The 16,971-nt window shown below is 46.2% G+C and overlaps 1 protein-coding gene across 6 annotated transcripts in view; it reads right to left on the reverse strand.

Annotated features, from left to right (window-relative positions):
* Nucleotides 1-5,668: 5,668 nt before the first annotated feature.
* GRIA1 (glutamate ionotropic receptor AMPA type subunit 1) overlaps nt 5,669-16,971 on the reverse strand; it is a 120,242-nt gene continuing 108,939 nt past the window's right edge. For 5 of the 6 annotated variants that reach the window (XM_027682938.1, XM_027682936.1, XM_027682937.1 and 2 more), the window contains 2 exons: nt 11,313-11,447; nt 5,669-9,001 (listed from right to left, as the gene is read on the reverse strand). In XM_027682938.1, the coding sequence (XP_027538739.1) occupies nt 8,813-9,001; nt 11,313-11,447 (324 nt within the window). In that variant the 3' untranslated portion in view covers nt 5,669-8,812. Of the gene's footprint in view, nt 9,002-11,312; nt 11,448-16,971 lie in introns of those variants that run through there. The other variant, XR_003534151.1, reaches the window with a different exon arrangement.

Genomic DNA, 16,971 nt, shown 5'->3' on the forward strand with positions numbered 1-16,971 from the left:
AAATGAAATATGGACAAAAAGAGCTGGAAGAGATTTTCCATCTTTAAAAATAAAAATAAAATAAACAAACCAAAAAGCCCTCTCAAATCTATGCTAGCTGATGCTTTATTCAGAACACTTCATGGAAATCTCAGGATTTTTTTCTAACCAGTAATTGTTATCTCTTTGGAGCTGGCCCTTGGCTGCAAAAGGTATCTTCAGAAAGCTTTTAATCCTGCCCCTCTGCCCTGCCTGGGGGGTTGTGCCTTTGTGCTGTGGCTTTCCAATCATAGCCCCTATCCAGATCCACAGAGGAGAGGCAGCAAGAGTCCATTATATTTTAATAGCAATAATATTCAGCACTTAGGCAGGTGTTAAAGGGCTCGGCTGAGCTGTTAAGTGTCTCCTGCCTGTGGTGAGTGCCAGCAAGCGCGGGGCTCTTGGGTTCCCTCCTGAACCTCAATTGCTCCTGTGTTCACTCACAGCTCCAGGCACGTGCTGTGTGGTGGCCTTCGCCTCTGTCTGCAGGCTGGAGGGGACAGCAGCTGAAATCACCCACCCACTGGGACTGGGACCTCAGCTTTCATAGACCCTCCCCATGCCCAGTGCCAAGCTGAGTTAGCCTGTGGGGTGATGAGTGTGGATAACCTGTGGCAGGCAAAGGCTTATAGTAATTTCCCCCCTCTCTGCAGCAAAGCAGGCTGGCAGTGAGCATGGGGCCTCAAGGGCACTGTTGGTTTTGCAGCTTGCAGGTGAAGTGCATCACTTCTGAGACTGCCCTCAGGAGCTGGGAAATGCCCTGCCCAGGCAGTGAGCACTGCTGTGGGATCTGGGCTGGAAGGTGCTGCTGAAATCCCTCCATGGCTACTGGATTCACTGTCCTCCAGCTGAGAATCACCAAGCCACAGCAACCTGTAGCATTGGCAGATTTGTCATCCCTACTGTGGTGTTGCTGCTTGGGTGTGTGTGGGGTTGCTGGTACCAGTTATCCCTGTGACCCTGCTATGGGGTGAAGATGGGGGTGACAACCCATGGCTGCCCACTGGTGATGGTGGTTTCCCGTGAATGTTGTGGTTTTGCGGAACAATGCAGTGGGTGGTTTGTAATGCTAAGCTGCTGGGAAAAGGGGCATGTCACCTTCCCTGCTCCCACAGCCACAGGCCCCTGCAGGCCTCCTGGTGTTAGTGGAGAGAGCCGGATCATCCCTAGGAGGAGCTGAAACACTTTCATTATTTTGGCTTATTTTTGTCTTTTTTTTTTTGTTCTGTTTGGAAAGTTGCCCCAAGCCACTGTGCAGCCAATATGCCTGGAGTGTGTGCGAAGGTATCAGCCATTTCCACCCCTGAGCACAGCTGCACTGGTCCAGCTGGGTTGTGAGGCCACGTACCCACCTGGGACTGGGTGAATTCCTGCATCTACCGATTGCTCTGATGGGGCCAGGTCCTTGCAAAGGAGATCTGGGTGCATAATGCCTTAAACCACCGCAGCATCTTCCCAGGGCTTGGCTGCCAGGGCAGGGGATCTTCTTGCTCAGTTTTTTGTGTGCTTTTGTTAAAGTGGATGCTCAATGAATTGAGTGAGGGCTCAGCAGCGTGTGCAGCTGTGATGGACAGGGAGGAAGAGAGAGGGGGTGGGAGGGCAGTAGCCCCCAGAAAATGGTGCTGTTCCTCCAAACCCTATGGATCACTTTGTAGGGACACTTATAGACGAGGAGCATTTTCTTTAACAAATATGGATCTAATGGATTAGGTCTGATCTAATTATACATTCTGCATTAAGCCGATGTTTCCACTGTCTGTGGCTGCAAGCATAATTAAACTTAATGTACTTTTAATGATGTCTTCTTAACTCATGCATTCATATATGATTAGAATCAAACAGGACGAGCTGTCACGAGTCCAGGAGAGCTCTTGCGGCAGCTCCTGATGGGACTCATGTTGAAATATTAATAATGCAGATTTCAAGGTTAACAACATTGGTTTTGAAGTGAGGAAAGCTCGTCACGCAGTTTGAGCTAATCTGAGCCAACAAAACGGCTCCCCTTTCAAGTTTCAGCCTCTTGCCATCTTACACATGTGCTCCTGGGAGCAGGGGAATTTTACTTGGTAAAGATGTCGTTAAGTGAACTGCACTGGGGGCAGCAGCTACCAGAGAAGCTGGGAGAGTAACTGTGTGGGCACCTTTCAGGGGGTTGCTGGATGCTCTGTCCTGGCTTTGTTCCTCTTCCCTTTTCCTGCTTCTTTTCTGGAAATTTGGAGCACTTTGTTCTAGAGTCTGGCAATTTGAAGGCAAACTCTACTTTTGTCTCTGCTCCTATTTGATCAAGTGAGATCAGGCTCTGATACCCCTCCAAGCCTCTGTTAGTTTTGTCCACATCCTCCTCAGCACGGGGAATGTGCTGCCTTTGGCTGTGAACCACCTTGTGTGATGAGGCCTGAGGGAACTTTGGCATTGCTGCCCTGGTCCCAGTGTCCTACACGAAGCAGGCAATAATACTGCAATGAAATGTTGGGTTTTCCTCCCTCTTGTTCCTGTTTTTATGGAAAAATAATTTTTATGGGCCAAGGGCCTGGCAGACAGGTTGTCTTTTTAAAGTTCCTGAGAGCAAGCTGCGAAATCGTCTGAAATCTTTCCAATGGGAAAGCATTGATTTATTACACTGTAATACTGATGTGAACAACACCATGTACCTTTCATCTAAAAAGTCAGGACTTATAGAACACGACATGCCATTAATTTTGATGCCAGCTTGAGCAGGGAAGGAATTACTGCTGAAGAGATCCAGAGAGCATGTTAAACCAGCCCTGCAGAGCAATGAACATACTTTGTGGCTGTTACATTATACCCTATTGGTCCTTAGGAGTAAGAAGCTACTTTGACAGCTAATTTGGATAGTCAAAGGCATCTCAATATCTGTGTATGCGTATTTGTGTATGTGTATTATACAAATAGTGCCCGAGAAAGGGATGTGCAAACATTGGTTGATTGCACTCCCCAATATCCCTTCTGGGGTAAGGATTACAGTTCCACTGCTCTAGAGACAGATGTCCCTTTGCACACGTTCAGCAGGTGAGTTCACTCGGGTACCAGCTCGATGGAGGTGATTCCCAGCACCCTGCCCCTCTCCATCCCCGAGCAGCTGTACCTCCTGGCAGCCAGACAGCAATGCCTCCTCGGGAGAACTGCACACCGGCAAAAGGGGGATTAGTCTTAGTGCACTGGGAACAGCCAGGTAACTCAGCACTTTGCAGGATTGTGGCTCCATAGAACATCCATTTGCAGAAGGGCTTACTGCCCAAGTACAGTGTGATGGGTTATGGGATCACTTCTGCCCAGTATGGAGCTGGATTCACATCTCTGCCCCATCCCAAAGTTATTTGCTTTCTAAAGCCATAGGGTGATAGAGACTTATCTCCAATGAGACAACACCATGTAAAAACCCAGAGCCTATTGAAGGTCCTGGAGAGGAGAAACTGGTGGTGCTGATGGTGGAATCCATGTACAGATGGAGGAGAGATGGGGATGGAGAGAGGGAAATGGAAAGTGCTGCTGAGTGGAGAATCCCAGAGTGGGAATAGTCAGGATTTTATTAGAGAGATCAGTCTCAAGCTACTCCTCCATGCCTAGGAGAACCTTTTCCTGGCCCTTGCACACTAAATTAATCCCTCTTCTACACTCAAATCATCTGGAAAGAGTACCTGGAAAAAAAAGAGCAGCTCTGTTTAAGAAGAAAGCTGGAATGAGTGTCATCTTTGTAATGAAGCTGGAGCAACATGGAGCTGAAGCAGTTTTGTCTTGCATCCTTTGAGCTGGGGTTTGCATGTGGATTTTGCCACTAAAGCCCTGCCCTGCTATGGGCTGGTGGACAGCTCTGCATGTCACAGTGATATCTGTATATCTCTGTTAATTAAATAATTAACTAGGTAACAGAGATGAGAGCATAGGGGCTTCAGCCAGCAGTGGGCTGGCAAGACACAAAACCAGCACTAGTGGATGGCAAATTGATTTGTACTCATGAAGGCAACTGGGGGATCTCTGTTTAGGAGGGGCCAGCAGCTACAAAAAGCATCAGAGAACAGGACACAGTCCAAAAGGTAGTCTCCAAAAGCAGCTGGTACCTTGGCTGGTGGGAACAGTCCTTGAGATGGTGTTTCAGAACACCCTCTCCTCTCTAATCCCCCAGTCTGTGCTGTTATTTCTCATGTCATGGCAGTGAAAAGCATAAGCAGTGTCCTAAGGGGACCACACACCACTGTGATGGGTCAGCTAAGCTCTGACGTGTTTCCATGGTGGATATGTTAGAAACGTGCACAGAAATGTTCTCCTGGGGACCCAGAGCCATGTGTGAGGCCTGGGTGACTGATCACATCATTGAAAACTGAGCAGGAGCCTGTGTTCACAGTGAGAACTTCCCCATGTCTCCCCAGACTTTTGATGGAGATAGGGGCTGAGTTGCTGGAGCTGAACAGGTCAGTGGTGCCCACTGCGTTACAGCATATTTTGGTGCACCCCTGCTCTGTCCCTTCACTGAACTTTGATGATTAAGTTCTCCTTTCGTTTGGTGGCAGGTAGGTGCATGGCCAAACAAGCCCAGCTGAATATTGTTGGAGCATCCCAGCTTTGGGTCCTGATCCCATAGTGAAGGAATGGACTGAGCAATGGATCTGTTCCTCACCTGCTGCACTTCAAGGTTCAGTGGTTTTTTTTTTGCTTCAACAACTCCTGAACATGGATTCTTGCTGGAAACTTTATTACAAGGAATATTTGTTTTTACCACTAGGAGGGAATTTTGTCCTGTTTATGCCAAGATATAAAGGAAGATTCCTTGTGCATTTCTGGAATCTCACTGTGAACCAGGAGCAAACCACTGATCAAGAAGGGCATTTTGAGATAGAATCCAAGCCCACAGCACACTACTGGATGCCTAGGGAGTTGTGGAAGACTGAAATGGGCTGATACAGCATAGTCTGCCCATGGGAAACCTCTCCTTCAGGGCCCGTTGCTTGGGAATCTCTTGTTCTTTGAAGCCTGAGGTTTCACTGCCCCTTTCAAAACATATTAATTCTGTCCCTTACTGATTCTATATTTAAAACTTACCAGTGGGTAAAAAAATGCTTGTGAATGCTGGAGAGCTTGAATCTATAACCATGACCCAGAGGGGTGAGCTGGGATGCCTGGTCAAAAGGCACTTCTGTGTCTCAGCTTTCCCAGCTGGTACATGGGAATGAGGATATGGGAAGGATCCTTCCAGATCCGTGACACCGAGTGCTACATAAAGGCATGACGTTAATGAGTATATTTTACCTCAGTAGCTGTCAGTATTTGCATAAATGTCCAAGGCCCTTAAAATCCTCCTCTCTTTCCCCCTTCGACAGGATTTTGGATGAGGAATTTAGCAGGTCAATTGTGTGAAAACTGAGTGAGAAACATTTAAACGTCCAAGCCTCTGAAACAGCATGGAAGCTCCTAGGAAAGCTGATCCTGGTAACGATTTTTGGACCAGTGCTGGTTCTGAGTTATCTCTGACCTGGTCATGTCTTCTCTCTCTGTGAAAACAAGCTAAAATCCTCTAAAAGCCTTCCTCAAAAAAATAACCCCACAAGACTCCAAAGGAAGCAAAATCATTAATTTTGAACCCAATGAATATTTAGTTTCCTGACTCTTGGGTAAATATTAGATAGATTCCCAATTTCAACCTGAAGCAGTTTATTTGGCTGCTGTTCACAAGTCAGACACAGCAAAAATCAAAGAAATCTCTTTTGATTCAGGTTGGGTAATATTGCCTGAGGGGTAACATCATTTTCATTTCCACACATCCAGCACTGGCACAAAACGGCATGGACAGGTATGAAAAATAGATCATGGATCCTTGGTGCTAAAATTCCAGCTGATAGTTTCATCTTTGTGTAAATAATAATTACCAATAAAAATGTTGCTTGAAAAAAAGAGAATGTGAAAAGAAAAACACTGTTGCATTTGATAAAGCAAAATCCTTTGCAGTACTGCCAAAAGAAAAAAATAAAAGAAAGAAAGAAAAAACAAAAGAGAGTTAAAACAAATATAGCTCTTAAATAAAAGATCCAGGTACCAAAGAGCAAAATTTAATGAAAGCCAAAACTGTTAAATATGGAATCCTGTTGAGAAAAAAATGTCAATGTCTTTAAGAGTTTTACCATTACTCTATTTTTAAGAAAAGTGTAGTAAAAATACATATTACAAGTTTACATTTTCCACGCTTTTGTCCTATTCATCTTTTTTTTTTTTTTAAACCCCTCCACTGATCAAAAGCCTTTGACAGCTGCATCTCACATCTTCACGTCGCAGGTGGCCAAGTCCTTGCACTGCTGCTGCTCACGAGACCGTCCAGCTGCCATGACCTGCTGCCACGTGGTCCTGTTTTTGGAGGAGGACGGGGCACTGATGGGCCTCAACAGCCTGCTCCCAACACAGCAGCCAGTGGTGCACTGTCATGGCAAGGTCCAGGACACGGCTGGGTCAGGACATCCATCCGAGGGCTCTGGGCATGGAAACGAGCCAGCTTGTGGGATGCCCCCACTGTGCTAGCAGAACTGAAGGCAAAATTAAGAAAAGTGGGTTAAAAATAATGATAAACAACAGAAACATCCTGAAGTGGAGTTTGGAGTGGCTGATAGCAGGGTTCATGTTCAGTGATGAGAGATGAAGACCACAACGGTTCTCAGTGGTGGCAGTGAGGAAAACAAAGTGGCACAAGGCCCAGGTTTAGGACCTTGACTTTGACTTGCTGGTCTCCGAAGTGTTGCATGACAAGGGGGTAAGTGGAACAGGTGCTGCAGACCAGGCTGGTGTTAATGATGGTAAATGTATTGCTCTGCACATTCGTACGCCAATGGAAACTGGTATTCATACAGCTTCCAGTTGTACTTCCAGATTCTCCACGTAGACCTGTACCAGTCATTTGCCTGCATCATTTTTTCTTCACCTGCCTCCCTTCTTTTACTGCTCCTCTCTTGCAACGTTGCAGAAAAATAAAGAGGGAAAAAAAAAAGAAAAAGTGAAGAGAAAAAAAATGAGAAAAAGCAGCTCAGAATGCTCCAAGAGCAGCTCAGTCCCCGGACAGATATTTGTTGGGCCCTGTGAGAACCTTTGAACCTAATTTGCCATCAGTGGTGGGCACGTGAGATGGGACAAGGCTAAGTGGGGTCTCTGTGGTCCCCGCCCCATATATTTTCTCCCTCTCCAGATGCTCTCCTGGTAATCCTTCACTTCTGGGGAGGTGTCTCAGGCCCACCAGGGTAGGAAGCGTTTGTCTGTCCATGCCAGAGATTCACAGAATGAACCTTTTGTGCAGTTCTAGAAAACCATCCTTGCCCCCTTGATCTCCATGCCTGTGGTTGGAGTCCCAGCTGCCCGTCTGGCACTGTGTGTTTCTGCAACACCGAGTTTGGGGTCAGCAACCTGCTCTCCTGGCTTATGGATGCTTCCCACTCCCTAAGGACACAGGAGTGGGAATCTGCTACTGTTGGCTTTGTACCCAGACAGGCCACAACTTGACAGGGAGGTTGAGTCTGAACAGCCCTGATGCTGTTGAATGTCACGGTTAGCTTGAATTAAGCTCTTGTAGGATCTCATCCTTGGTTTGCTTCAACAGCTCCTTCCAGGAATCCATTCTGGCCAACTATCTACAAAATGTCCCTCTTGGTTAGAAAAAATGGCCATAAAGGGATTTCAGAGCAGAAAGGGATTTCAGAGCAGAAATATTCCCACTGCAGCCCCATGACTTCTAGCATGTTGTACTGGTTAATAGGCAGCCACCTAAAACTGGATGTCTTGAGATGGTCTATTCCCAGCTCGAGGTGGTTCCCTTAAGTGACCACCGAAAAGGGAGCACACACAGAAGCTAAGCAATGAAGAAATGGTTCACAATTGCTTATTAGCCCCCATAACCTCGGCAGGAGAGTTGCACATGAGGGAAAACCATTTTTACTTTCCCTCTTGCTTAAACAGCAGCCACGACCATGATCTTAGACCAACCATCTCCTCCAGTCTGCCATGCACGGTGCTCTCCACTCCAGGCACACGATTCTTCTCTTGAACCGCCACTCATCATCTCTGGGAGAATTACTGCTTTGTCCTCAGGTTACCTGGGGTTTCCAAACTCACCCATGACTTTTCCCCCTGTAAAACAGCCTCATGTTTATGTTCGGGTTCCGTCTTGCATCAAGTCCTTCCTGCTTTGGGGAGAGCCGGTCACAGCTCTGTCTGCCTTGTTGCAATAACTCCACAGCCTGAGTTCACAGCAGAACAACAAAGGCAGAATCACGATGGACAAAAGGGGTCAATGATGACACCCTGCAGGGAGTTCAACTTGCCATGTATCGTTTTGTCTTTTTTGCTGTTAGTAGCTCAGACATTGTGGTTTGCATCCCAAACTAAACCAGATTGAAGGACTGAGCAGGGAAGGGGAAAAAGGCTGATGTTACCCTGACACCACAGGAATTAGTAAGAAAAAATATATATATTGCACACACTAAGACTTATTAACAACCAAGTTAAAACAAAATGGCATAGTCCTCATTAGTGTTCCAGTGGTTCTTTGATCAGGGACGGTTCACGAGTCTGTTAAATCCCATTACACTCTCCTTATTGCAGTACAGACCTGTTTCTGTTCTCCTGCCGGTGGATCTGTTCGCAAATAAAAAGGGAAATAGATTTGATTTCCTTGAGAAGATCCATCCAATTGTCCCTTCTGTCGTCATCGTTTGTCTTGTTGGTGTTGGGTATGTTTTTTGGCTCTGGAGGGGTGGAGTTGGGCTGTCCCTGCTCTCACCCAGGCAATGGGTCAAAAGGCCAATTATAATCCCGTAGCTCCCAGGGACATGCCAGTGCTGTGGCTCATGCATGGGATCGTCTGCATGGATTTTGGGAAATCGTGGCTGACCACACGTCCATTTTCTCCACTGCCTCCTGCTGCAGCCGGCCTGGGAAGGGTTGATGTCCGTATGGCTTCGTTGATTGATTGCTGTGGGATTAAACAAAAACCCTTTTTAGGAAAGACGGGGGGGTCTCCCCCTGTCCTTAGCAATGTTGGAAAAATTACAATATTAACCAATGTTGTCCTTCTGTCACTGTTCTCTCCCTCCTTGTCTCCATTCAAACTCTCACTTTCTGCTTGTTCCCAATGCATCTGCTCTGTTAGTTCGCACCTCTTCTACATGCAAAATTAAATGTTTCAGCAGTATTTCAGGGTATAAGGTATCCGTGCCATATGCAAAAACTATTCAAACTCTACAACATAAGAACAGTCATCCTGGGTTTGAGCAGAGGTATTATAAACACTTCCCCCATAGAGATGCTATTACTACTCCAGGCCTGTTCTGCAGGGTGGACTCTGACTCATTGCAAGCATATGTTAAACTTTCCTCATGTGAGAAGTTGAACATGTGCCTATGTTTTTGTCTACAGTGATGACTGAGGCAACTAGGAAATGCAAACCTAATTCAGGAAACCAAATCTTATCTTCCTGTTCCAGATAAAATGCTTGCTTTCAGAGACCTAAGGAAACCACCTGTGTAGAACAATTAAGCTAAAAGATGAAGTCAGTTTGGTTTCTTTGCACTCAAGCTACCTCCAAGAGCACCATCATTCTTTCTGGTCCAGGATATTCAGGTGAAGAATGATTCATAACAGATAAATCTGAAACAGCTGCTCAAAACCAGTCAGCTTAATGCTTTGCTGGGCCTGGACCAGCCTCATGGTCTGGTGGGATCTGCAAGTCATCCAGGGAATCTGTAAGGACTTGCTGAGCAGAGGTTGGGTTCAGAGGGGTGTCTGGGCCAAAACCAGAGAGAGCCTGGGCTCTGCTGACTGGCTTTGTGGGGCAACCAGTGATGGGAGTCAGCCAAAGGGACAAGCTTAGAGAAGGTGTTAACACTTGGAACATTGACTCCTTCCCATAGTGACTGGTTTTAACATGGCAAAAGCACCACAGGCTAACACTGACGTGAGTTAGTGGGTCATTTCAAGAACACAGGGAAGCCAGCAGCAGAACAGAATCTCCTTAAGACTAAAATTATGGAGCTATTGCATTCTGACACTCTTTCACTGTCTATTTGGGCTGTGCCTAGCTTTACAGTGTAGGCAGAAATTATAATTTAATTTTTGTATTTCCAGGGACATTAATTGCTCACATTATCTTACCCCTGTGCTCAAGGAACCTCTCATTGCCTGTAGAATTTTCTGAACCTCAATAGGAAAAGAGCTGTAGCACATTTTCAGTGCATTAGAAATGTTATTATTGCTGACAAACCATTATGCATGTTGTGAAATGGTGACATAAACCCTGAAGCTGCTGTTGCTTATTCTACTTTTGATTCTGGGTGAGTTTCAGTGAACTAAAAATCTGTCTGGATTTTTTGAAACTCACGTCATACTTCATATACTCATACCAAATTCCATGCTCATGGGAGAGGTCAAGATGAGGAAGAAAAGGGATGTGTTACATATCCCACTGCCTCCTTGTACACCCTGGTATCTGTATAAGGGACTGTCTGCTAGTCATCTGAGCCAAGATATACTTGTTCCACAGATGCTGCATTAAAAATGTACCCCCAAAGCTCTCAAATCTAATCCACTCTTGACACGACACTCTGAAATTTAGGCACACCAAAATTTAGGGCTCAACCAGATCTGGGTTGTAGGAAGTATGCTTTTGCAAGACCATGACAGGGTGGAGTTAAAAAAACACTACACGAGACCTTGGAGGCCAATTTCTCTCTAAGAGGGCCAATAATTCTGAATTTGGAGGCCCACATCATCCATTCCAGGGCAACAATGCTATGAGCAGATATTGCTGTTGTCAGCCTGGAAATGGTGCCAGCAGGGTGCCAGCAAAGGGAACAACAGGATGTGATTCATTACTGTGCTCCCCCAGTTTTATCTTGCTGTTAACTGCTTGGGTTTGGAGATTTTTTCATATTCCAGTAACACTATCACACCAACCCCAGCACACTTCATCCATGCTGCACAAGCATTGCATACTCTGCTTTTGTTAATTTTGAGGAATTTCAACTTGTTCCTGTTCCCATTTGTGCTATGATTTCGCTCTATATCTGGATTTTAAATTAGCATTATGCCCCATATCTGATCTTGCATCAGCTCCTCACTACAGTGTATTTGACCCTCTCTTAGCTTCCTCTGGTGTTCCTATTCCTTTCTAGCAAGTTGAGTCACTCCATTATCCCTATGTCTTGGCTTTCCACCCATGGTCTGGGCTGCATCCATCTCTGAAGGCAGCTTTGGAGCCGGGGTAGGACCAGAGAGAAGGTGAGAAAGGCCGTGGAATGGGTTGCCACCTTCATCCGCTTTGATTCACTTCTGGACTTGTAACAAAACTCGATTAAGGCAACCAGCATGGCCAGTCCGAGCCCTCCGATGAGGATATAGAAAACCCCCGCCACATTGCTGAGACTCAGCGCGCTCGTCTTGTCCTGGAAAAGAAAGGAGAAGGAGGAGGGGGGAGGGCACGTGGGAAGGAGAACAACAAAATTAATATGAAATTGCTCTGGGAGGGATGCTGCACAATATAGCAATGTTGGCATTACATCATCTTTCTCTTCAAATGAACAAGTGGCATTTCTAAGAGCATTTTTAAATTTTTAATTCAGTGTCTAGTAAATCTAACGTTTCCCTCACACAAACAAATAAACATTTCTTCAGCAACGCGACTCTTTGTAAAGGTTTGGGATCTCTGTTTTTCCATCAGCTAACTTGAACGCTTATTTTACCCAAAATGTCTAGTTTGAATTATTGATTAAAGGAGGAAAAAAATTAAAGTTTTCCTCCTCTGTGACATTTGCTTGTCCCTGATGTCTCGCCTGAAATAACCTGTTCTCTTGGAAATGCTCATTCCTTCGTTCCTAGATTGTTTCCCCCGCAAATTCTGTTGCTGGGCAACACATCGAAATGGCTGGGTTTTTCCTTTTTTTTTCTTTTCCTCTTCAGTGTTAGGGTTGAGGTGACACCTGAGCTGTCCTCAGAAACTCATTTGATTTCTATGTAATAGGGCAGTTATTTCATATGCAATCAAGACCCGCTGATGCATGTCTAAGCTAATTATTTGGTCGGCAATAAATAGGGCTATTAATGGGCCACAACTCACATTCAGCATCTACATTCTGATTTTACAATTGCCTAATGAATTGTCACGGCTCTCTGGGGAAGAGGCAAGCATCAGAAATACTCATTTCACTGCGAGGGAAACCAAGTGATGTCACCCAGTGCAGCTTTCAAAACCTTCTCCTCCATGTTGACCAGGTTGAGTTGGGAATAATCTGGGCAGCAACAGGACCCCAAACTTGGCTGAGCTCTGTGTACAAGGCTCCTGTTTCCAGGAGAGGCTTTCTCTATAGTGCAATCAGACAGAGGTTCCCTGCTCCACGGTTGCTGCTGCTCTGCAATATTGACTCGATACCTATTTTCTGGTAGAGATTCTGCAGGGCCAGCACAACAGGTCAGTGCAAATCTGTTGGAGTGACCAGAGTCTGACCAGCACTGACAGCCCTGCTCCCTGGATGTGGGAGGACAATTGCACACAGCTCATTTGAGATGTAGCCACACACTTATACTGACGTCTGTAGAAGCACCTGCAGTTGGTAGAGAAGCCTCTGTGCAGCTCTTGGTGTTCTTCTGTGCTGCTCCATGGACACGTGGACCAGCGGGTGGCACAGCCTGTTCCTTGCCCTTGTAGGACTGTTGATTCACTTCCTTTGCTTGGCAGGTTTTACAACAAGCAACCCACACTTTTTGGGAAGGATGAGGATTCAGGAAGCAAAAAAGTATATTGGAGCCATGTTGAAAGGGTCCAAAGTGGAACACCAACGTGAGCATGGAAGGTTTTTATACAAAAGCAGTCTGCCTGCCACCAGCACTGTCTTTCAGACAAGTATGCTTTGCCAAAGAATCCTGTCTTTTTTAGTATTAGGGTTTGATGGCAAAAAAATTAACCCTCAGAGCATGAAAATACCTCAGTTCTCAAAATGAGAAAAACCCGCTCCTGTAACAGAAGAGAACATATAGGTTTTTTTTTTAATCAGAAGAAAAGAGAGCTGAAGTCAAGAATGCCAAGAAGAGATTTCTTTTTCTGTTTCTCCTTCATCTGACCCACTGCCCATGTGAGTTGCCAAGCTTCTGCCCAGCCAGAGTTCTCGCTGTGGGGTCCAGTATCATGGGGAGCAACTTTCCGTCCTGAACCCTCTGCTGAAAGATGCTGAAGTTGGTGTGGGGCCACTCCTGCAGACTTTCAGTTGCTGAAAAAAACTCCAAAGTGATCTCATTTTCCATGCTTTGCTGATTGACATCACTTTGACAGGAGATTTGCTGCTGTCACCATATGCTTTGCACCACTGCAGATGTGACAGTTGCCGCTGGCAGGAAGGTTGGGTTTCTCCCTTCATACACTGGTCAATTTGTAATCTTGCCAATGAAGCATTGGGTGCTCTCTGTAATGAGAGATTTCTACATTTGTCCTCTTAATTTCTGCAGTTTCGATATTTGCAGGATTATTTTATGTGGTGTTTTCTAATCTGCCTTCGTGCATTTTTTTCCTCCAGGCTTGACTTTACATTTTTTCAGTCATCTCTTCTCTGCAGATTATTGGGCATACTTTTAAGCACCAGCTGGGAAATGCAGGCAGTTTTTTAGGGAAGATACAGAAGAGCAGAGCAATTACTCTCAGGAAACTGGGTTGCAACACATCAGGTACTTTGCCTTCTAAAATTCAGTCTGAAGGGGCTACATCAGCTTCAGAGAGGGATAAAGACACTAGAGGTGGGCTGCCCTCCTTGACATCCTAATCCTTTAGCCTGGCTCCTTAATGAAAGGTGGCTGATTAGCACATGCTCTCTGCTCAGAAGGAATAATGGGGACAAGGATGCAGGTGGAGCAGTCTCTTTGTGTATTACTAATACTTTTCAGCCTATACTTTCACCTAGGTTTAGCAGAAGTGTGGAGATCTCCAAGATATCAGAAACCCCCCAGCTTTGTGGAAAAGAATGACACTGTAGAGAAGAGAAAACCTATTAATACTTTTACTCAACTAAATGTGCAATCCATACAAGGGATCAGACACTCCACAGGGGCCTTTGACTTTCAGACACAGATCCTTAGGAAATCTGTCTTCCTTGGCTCTGTTGGGCATGGGAATACAAAAATTTTGGGTTTTATTTGCCACGCTATTTATTTCCATCCCCAGTGTGGGGATCATGGTCCAACAGGGCACCTTCTCAGCTGGCTGCAGTGACAGAGAAGTCTGGCAGCCAGGAAAGGCTACTGGTTCTTAATTCCCACTTTCCTCCTGACACCAGCTGCAAAATGACCAGTAAGAGGGAAGAGATGACCCAAAGCAGTTTCCTGCACCACTACAGTTCATTTCGGGGCTGTTGTATTTTTCTTGCATTTACGTTGCAGTAGAATTATTGTTATTGTTATTGTTATTACTCTTATTATTACTATTACTATTATTACTGGGACAATTTGGGTGAACCGAAAGTTGTCTCATCCACAAGGCAAAAGAAAGCCTTTTGAGGCACAGCAGTGGGCAAACCTGCTGTGAGGGAGAGAGCAGCCTGAGGTTCACCTCTGCTACCCTAATAAGGCTTCTCCCAAGGAGCCAAAGGCATGGGCAGCTTCAGGGGGCACTGAGGAACACTGAACCAAGGGAGCACGGCTGATGACACAGCCTGCTACCACAAGCCAGGCTGAAGAGTGAAATTACTGCTGTGGTAATGTTTGACTTCTTGCTCATCCTTCTTTTTCTTTCCTTTTTGTTTCCTTCCCCTCACAGCAGGACAGGCAGAGATGTTCTTTGGGCAGCAGTGACATCTCATTGCTCCCATCAGCTGCAGGACCAGACCCACATGATGGGTCGGAAGCCCTGCATGCCCCACTGAGGTTTTGCCTGCTGTTTCCGTGCACGATCCTGCCCTAATAATGCTTATAACAATAAAAAGTCCCAGATTATGCTATCTGCTTGAGAGGACCCTCCCCTCCTCTCTGCCTGGGCTCTGTGACACCAGATGCTCTCCTGCAGAGCTGCCCATCACGGAACCAGCTTGTTAGTGGGAGTGTAAATGTCACTGCTCGTCTCCCGCAGCGGCAGAGCGCCGACGTGGGGGGAAGATTGGCAGGCGAAAAGAGAAAGAAAAACCCATCTTCCCGAAAGCCCGGCCCTGTTGCTGCAGCAACCAGGCACCTTCCCGTCTGTTACTCTCAAACATGGCACCGTGTCCATCATCCCCTTTGTCACTATTTAATCCTGGTTGGCTGAAAGGCATTAGGGCCAAATTTGCCCAGCAGGGCTGGTCCCTTCTGTCACCCTGCATGACCAGAGCCTATTGGCAGGGTGATATCACCTCGAGTTGTTGCCATCTCCATAGAAGATGAACTGTCCTTAGAGCAGTTGGCAGCTCAAGATCCTGAAATTAGCTCAGTTGGTTAGAGCATGGTCATCATCAGAAGTTGAGCTTTACCCCAGACGCTGGACAGACTTTCCGGGAGCAAAGCCTGAAGCTCAGCAATGAAGGACATAGCACTGGTCATTGTCTTGGAGCTCTGCTGTGGGTCTGCCAGGGGATGGGCAGGAGCACATGGATGGTGGCTGCAGGGAAGAGGCTGCCCAGCATGAGAAAACACCTTTGGTTTGGGAACCTGCCACAGGCAGGGCAAGGCAGCAGCAGGATTTGTTCCCTTCTTGTTTGTTTTGTTTTGTTAGTTTGGGGGGTTGGTTTTTTGTTTCTTTTTTTTTGTTTTGGTTTGGTTTGGGTTTTTTTTTAAATAAAAACACAATTCTTGCAACTGGCGAAGAGGATTCAGAGATCCCTGTGGCTTCGATAGAGGTCCTTTAATTGCATGAAGTGACCTGGATGTCCCTGAAAGCAGGTTGTTCCTTGCTATCCTGGTCTAGAAAAAAAAACTTCCTTATTCCCACTGCCTTACAAAAGCCACAGGAAAATGAAGAATCACATCCATCTGCCTCGGCATTTATTGTCCACCTCATCATTACCTTCCAAGAACCCAAGGCATCACTTTCAAGCCCACAGGACATTTCATAGCCTGGAAAGAAAGCAGTCCATCTTGTGCTTGTTTTCAAAATGGGATCCTTCTAGGGAGCAGCCTGGCTACGGAGTGTCTGTCTCTCTTCTGGGCTTATTCCTGCTGTGGCAAGTAGAGGGGAGTGCAGGAAAGCTTGGAAATAACACCAGGAATGGGTGGAGGGTTTCTAGCTACATGAAGTGCTGGAGGTGAGTGTGCACTGAGAAACCTTGAGCCTGAGGGAAGGGGTGGCTGCCACATGTTTACAATGGGGAGAAGAGCAGCAGGGACTTTGCTGCCCAGTGCAGGACACTGCCTGGGATCCCCCGCTGTCTGACAGTGCAGCCGGGGCCATGATGATCCTGGATGAACAGCCCCTGAGTGCAGCTGCTGAGCACCTCGGGGGCTGCCATAACATATTGAAATATTCAGCAGATCAGGAGTGTTTGCCTCTGGAGTTTGATTTCAGATTTACTAATGTATCTACTGTTTCTTTATAGGAATTTCTCTGGATAAAAAAATTGGTGGGCAATAAATAGGTAAGCAGATTAAAAACAGGATGCACAGAAGTCAATACAGGCATGGGACATCATCTGGGGCCAATGGACATAAATAAGCCTGAGAAACACCAGATTTTGCTTGGATCTGGCTAGAAACCTTTGAGGCCAAACCTTACATCTGGCTGGGCCCTCACCCTTCTTCATTAGCACTCATTTGTCCTTCTGAAAATCCTCTAACTGCAAACTCAGCTAAGCTCAACAATAGACAGAAATGGGAAGGTTTTGTCATGCCTGTGTGAAGAAAGGTATGAAGTGGCCTCAAGCTTTGCTCTGAACCTTGGCTATTGAGGAGAGGTGAGTGGTCCAGCTCGTATCAGGGGGATCTGTGCCCACCATGGGCAGGATGGGGGAAGCTGGGCCTGGT

Source organism: Neopelma chrysocephalum, unplaced genomic scaffold (genome assembly GCF_003984885.1).
Source record: "Neopelma chrysocephalum unplaced genomic scaffold, ASM398488v2 Primary Assembly neopelma1_63, whole genome shotgun sequence".
NCBI classification, from domain to species: Eukaryota; Metazoa; Chordata; class Aves; order Passeriformes; family Pipridae; genus Neopelma; species Neopelma chrysocephalum.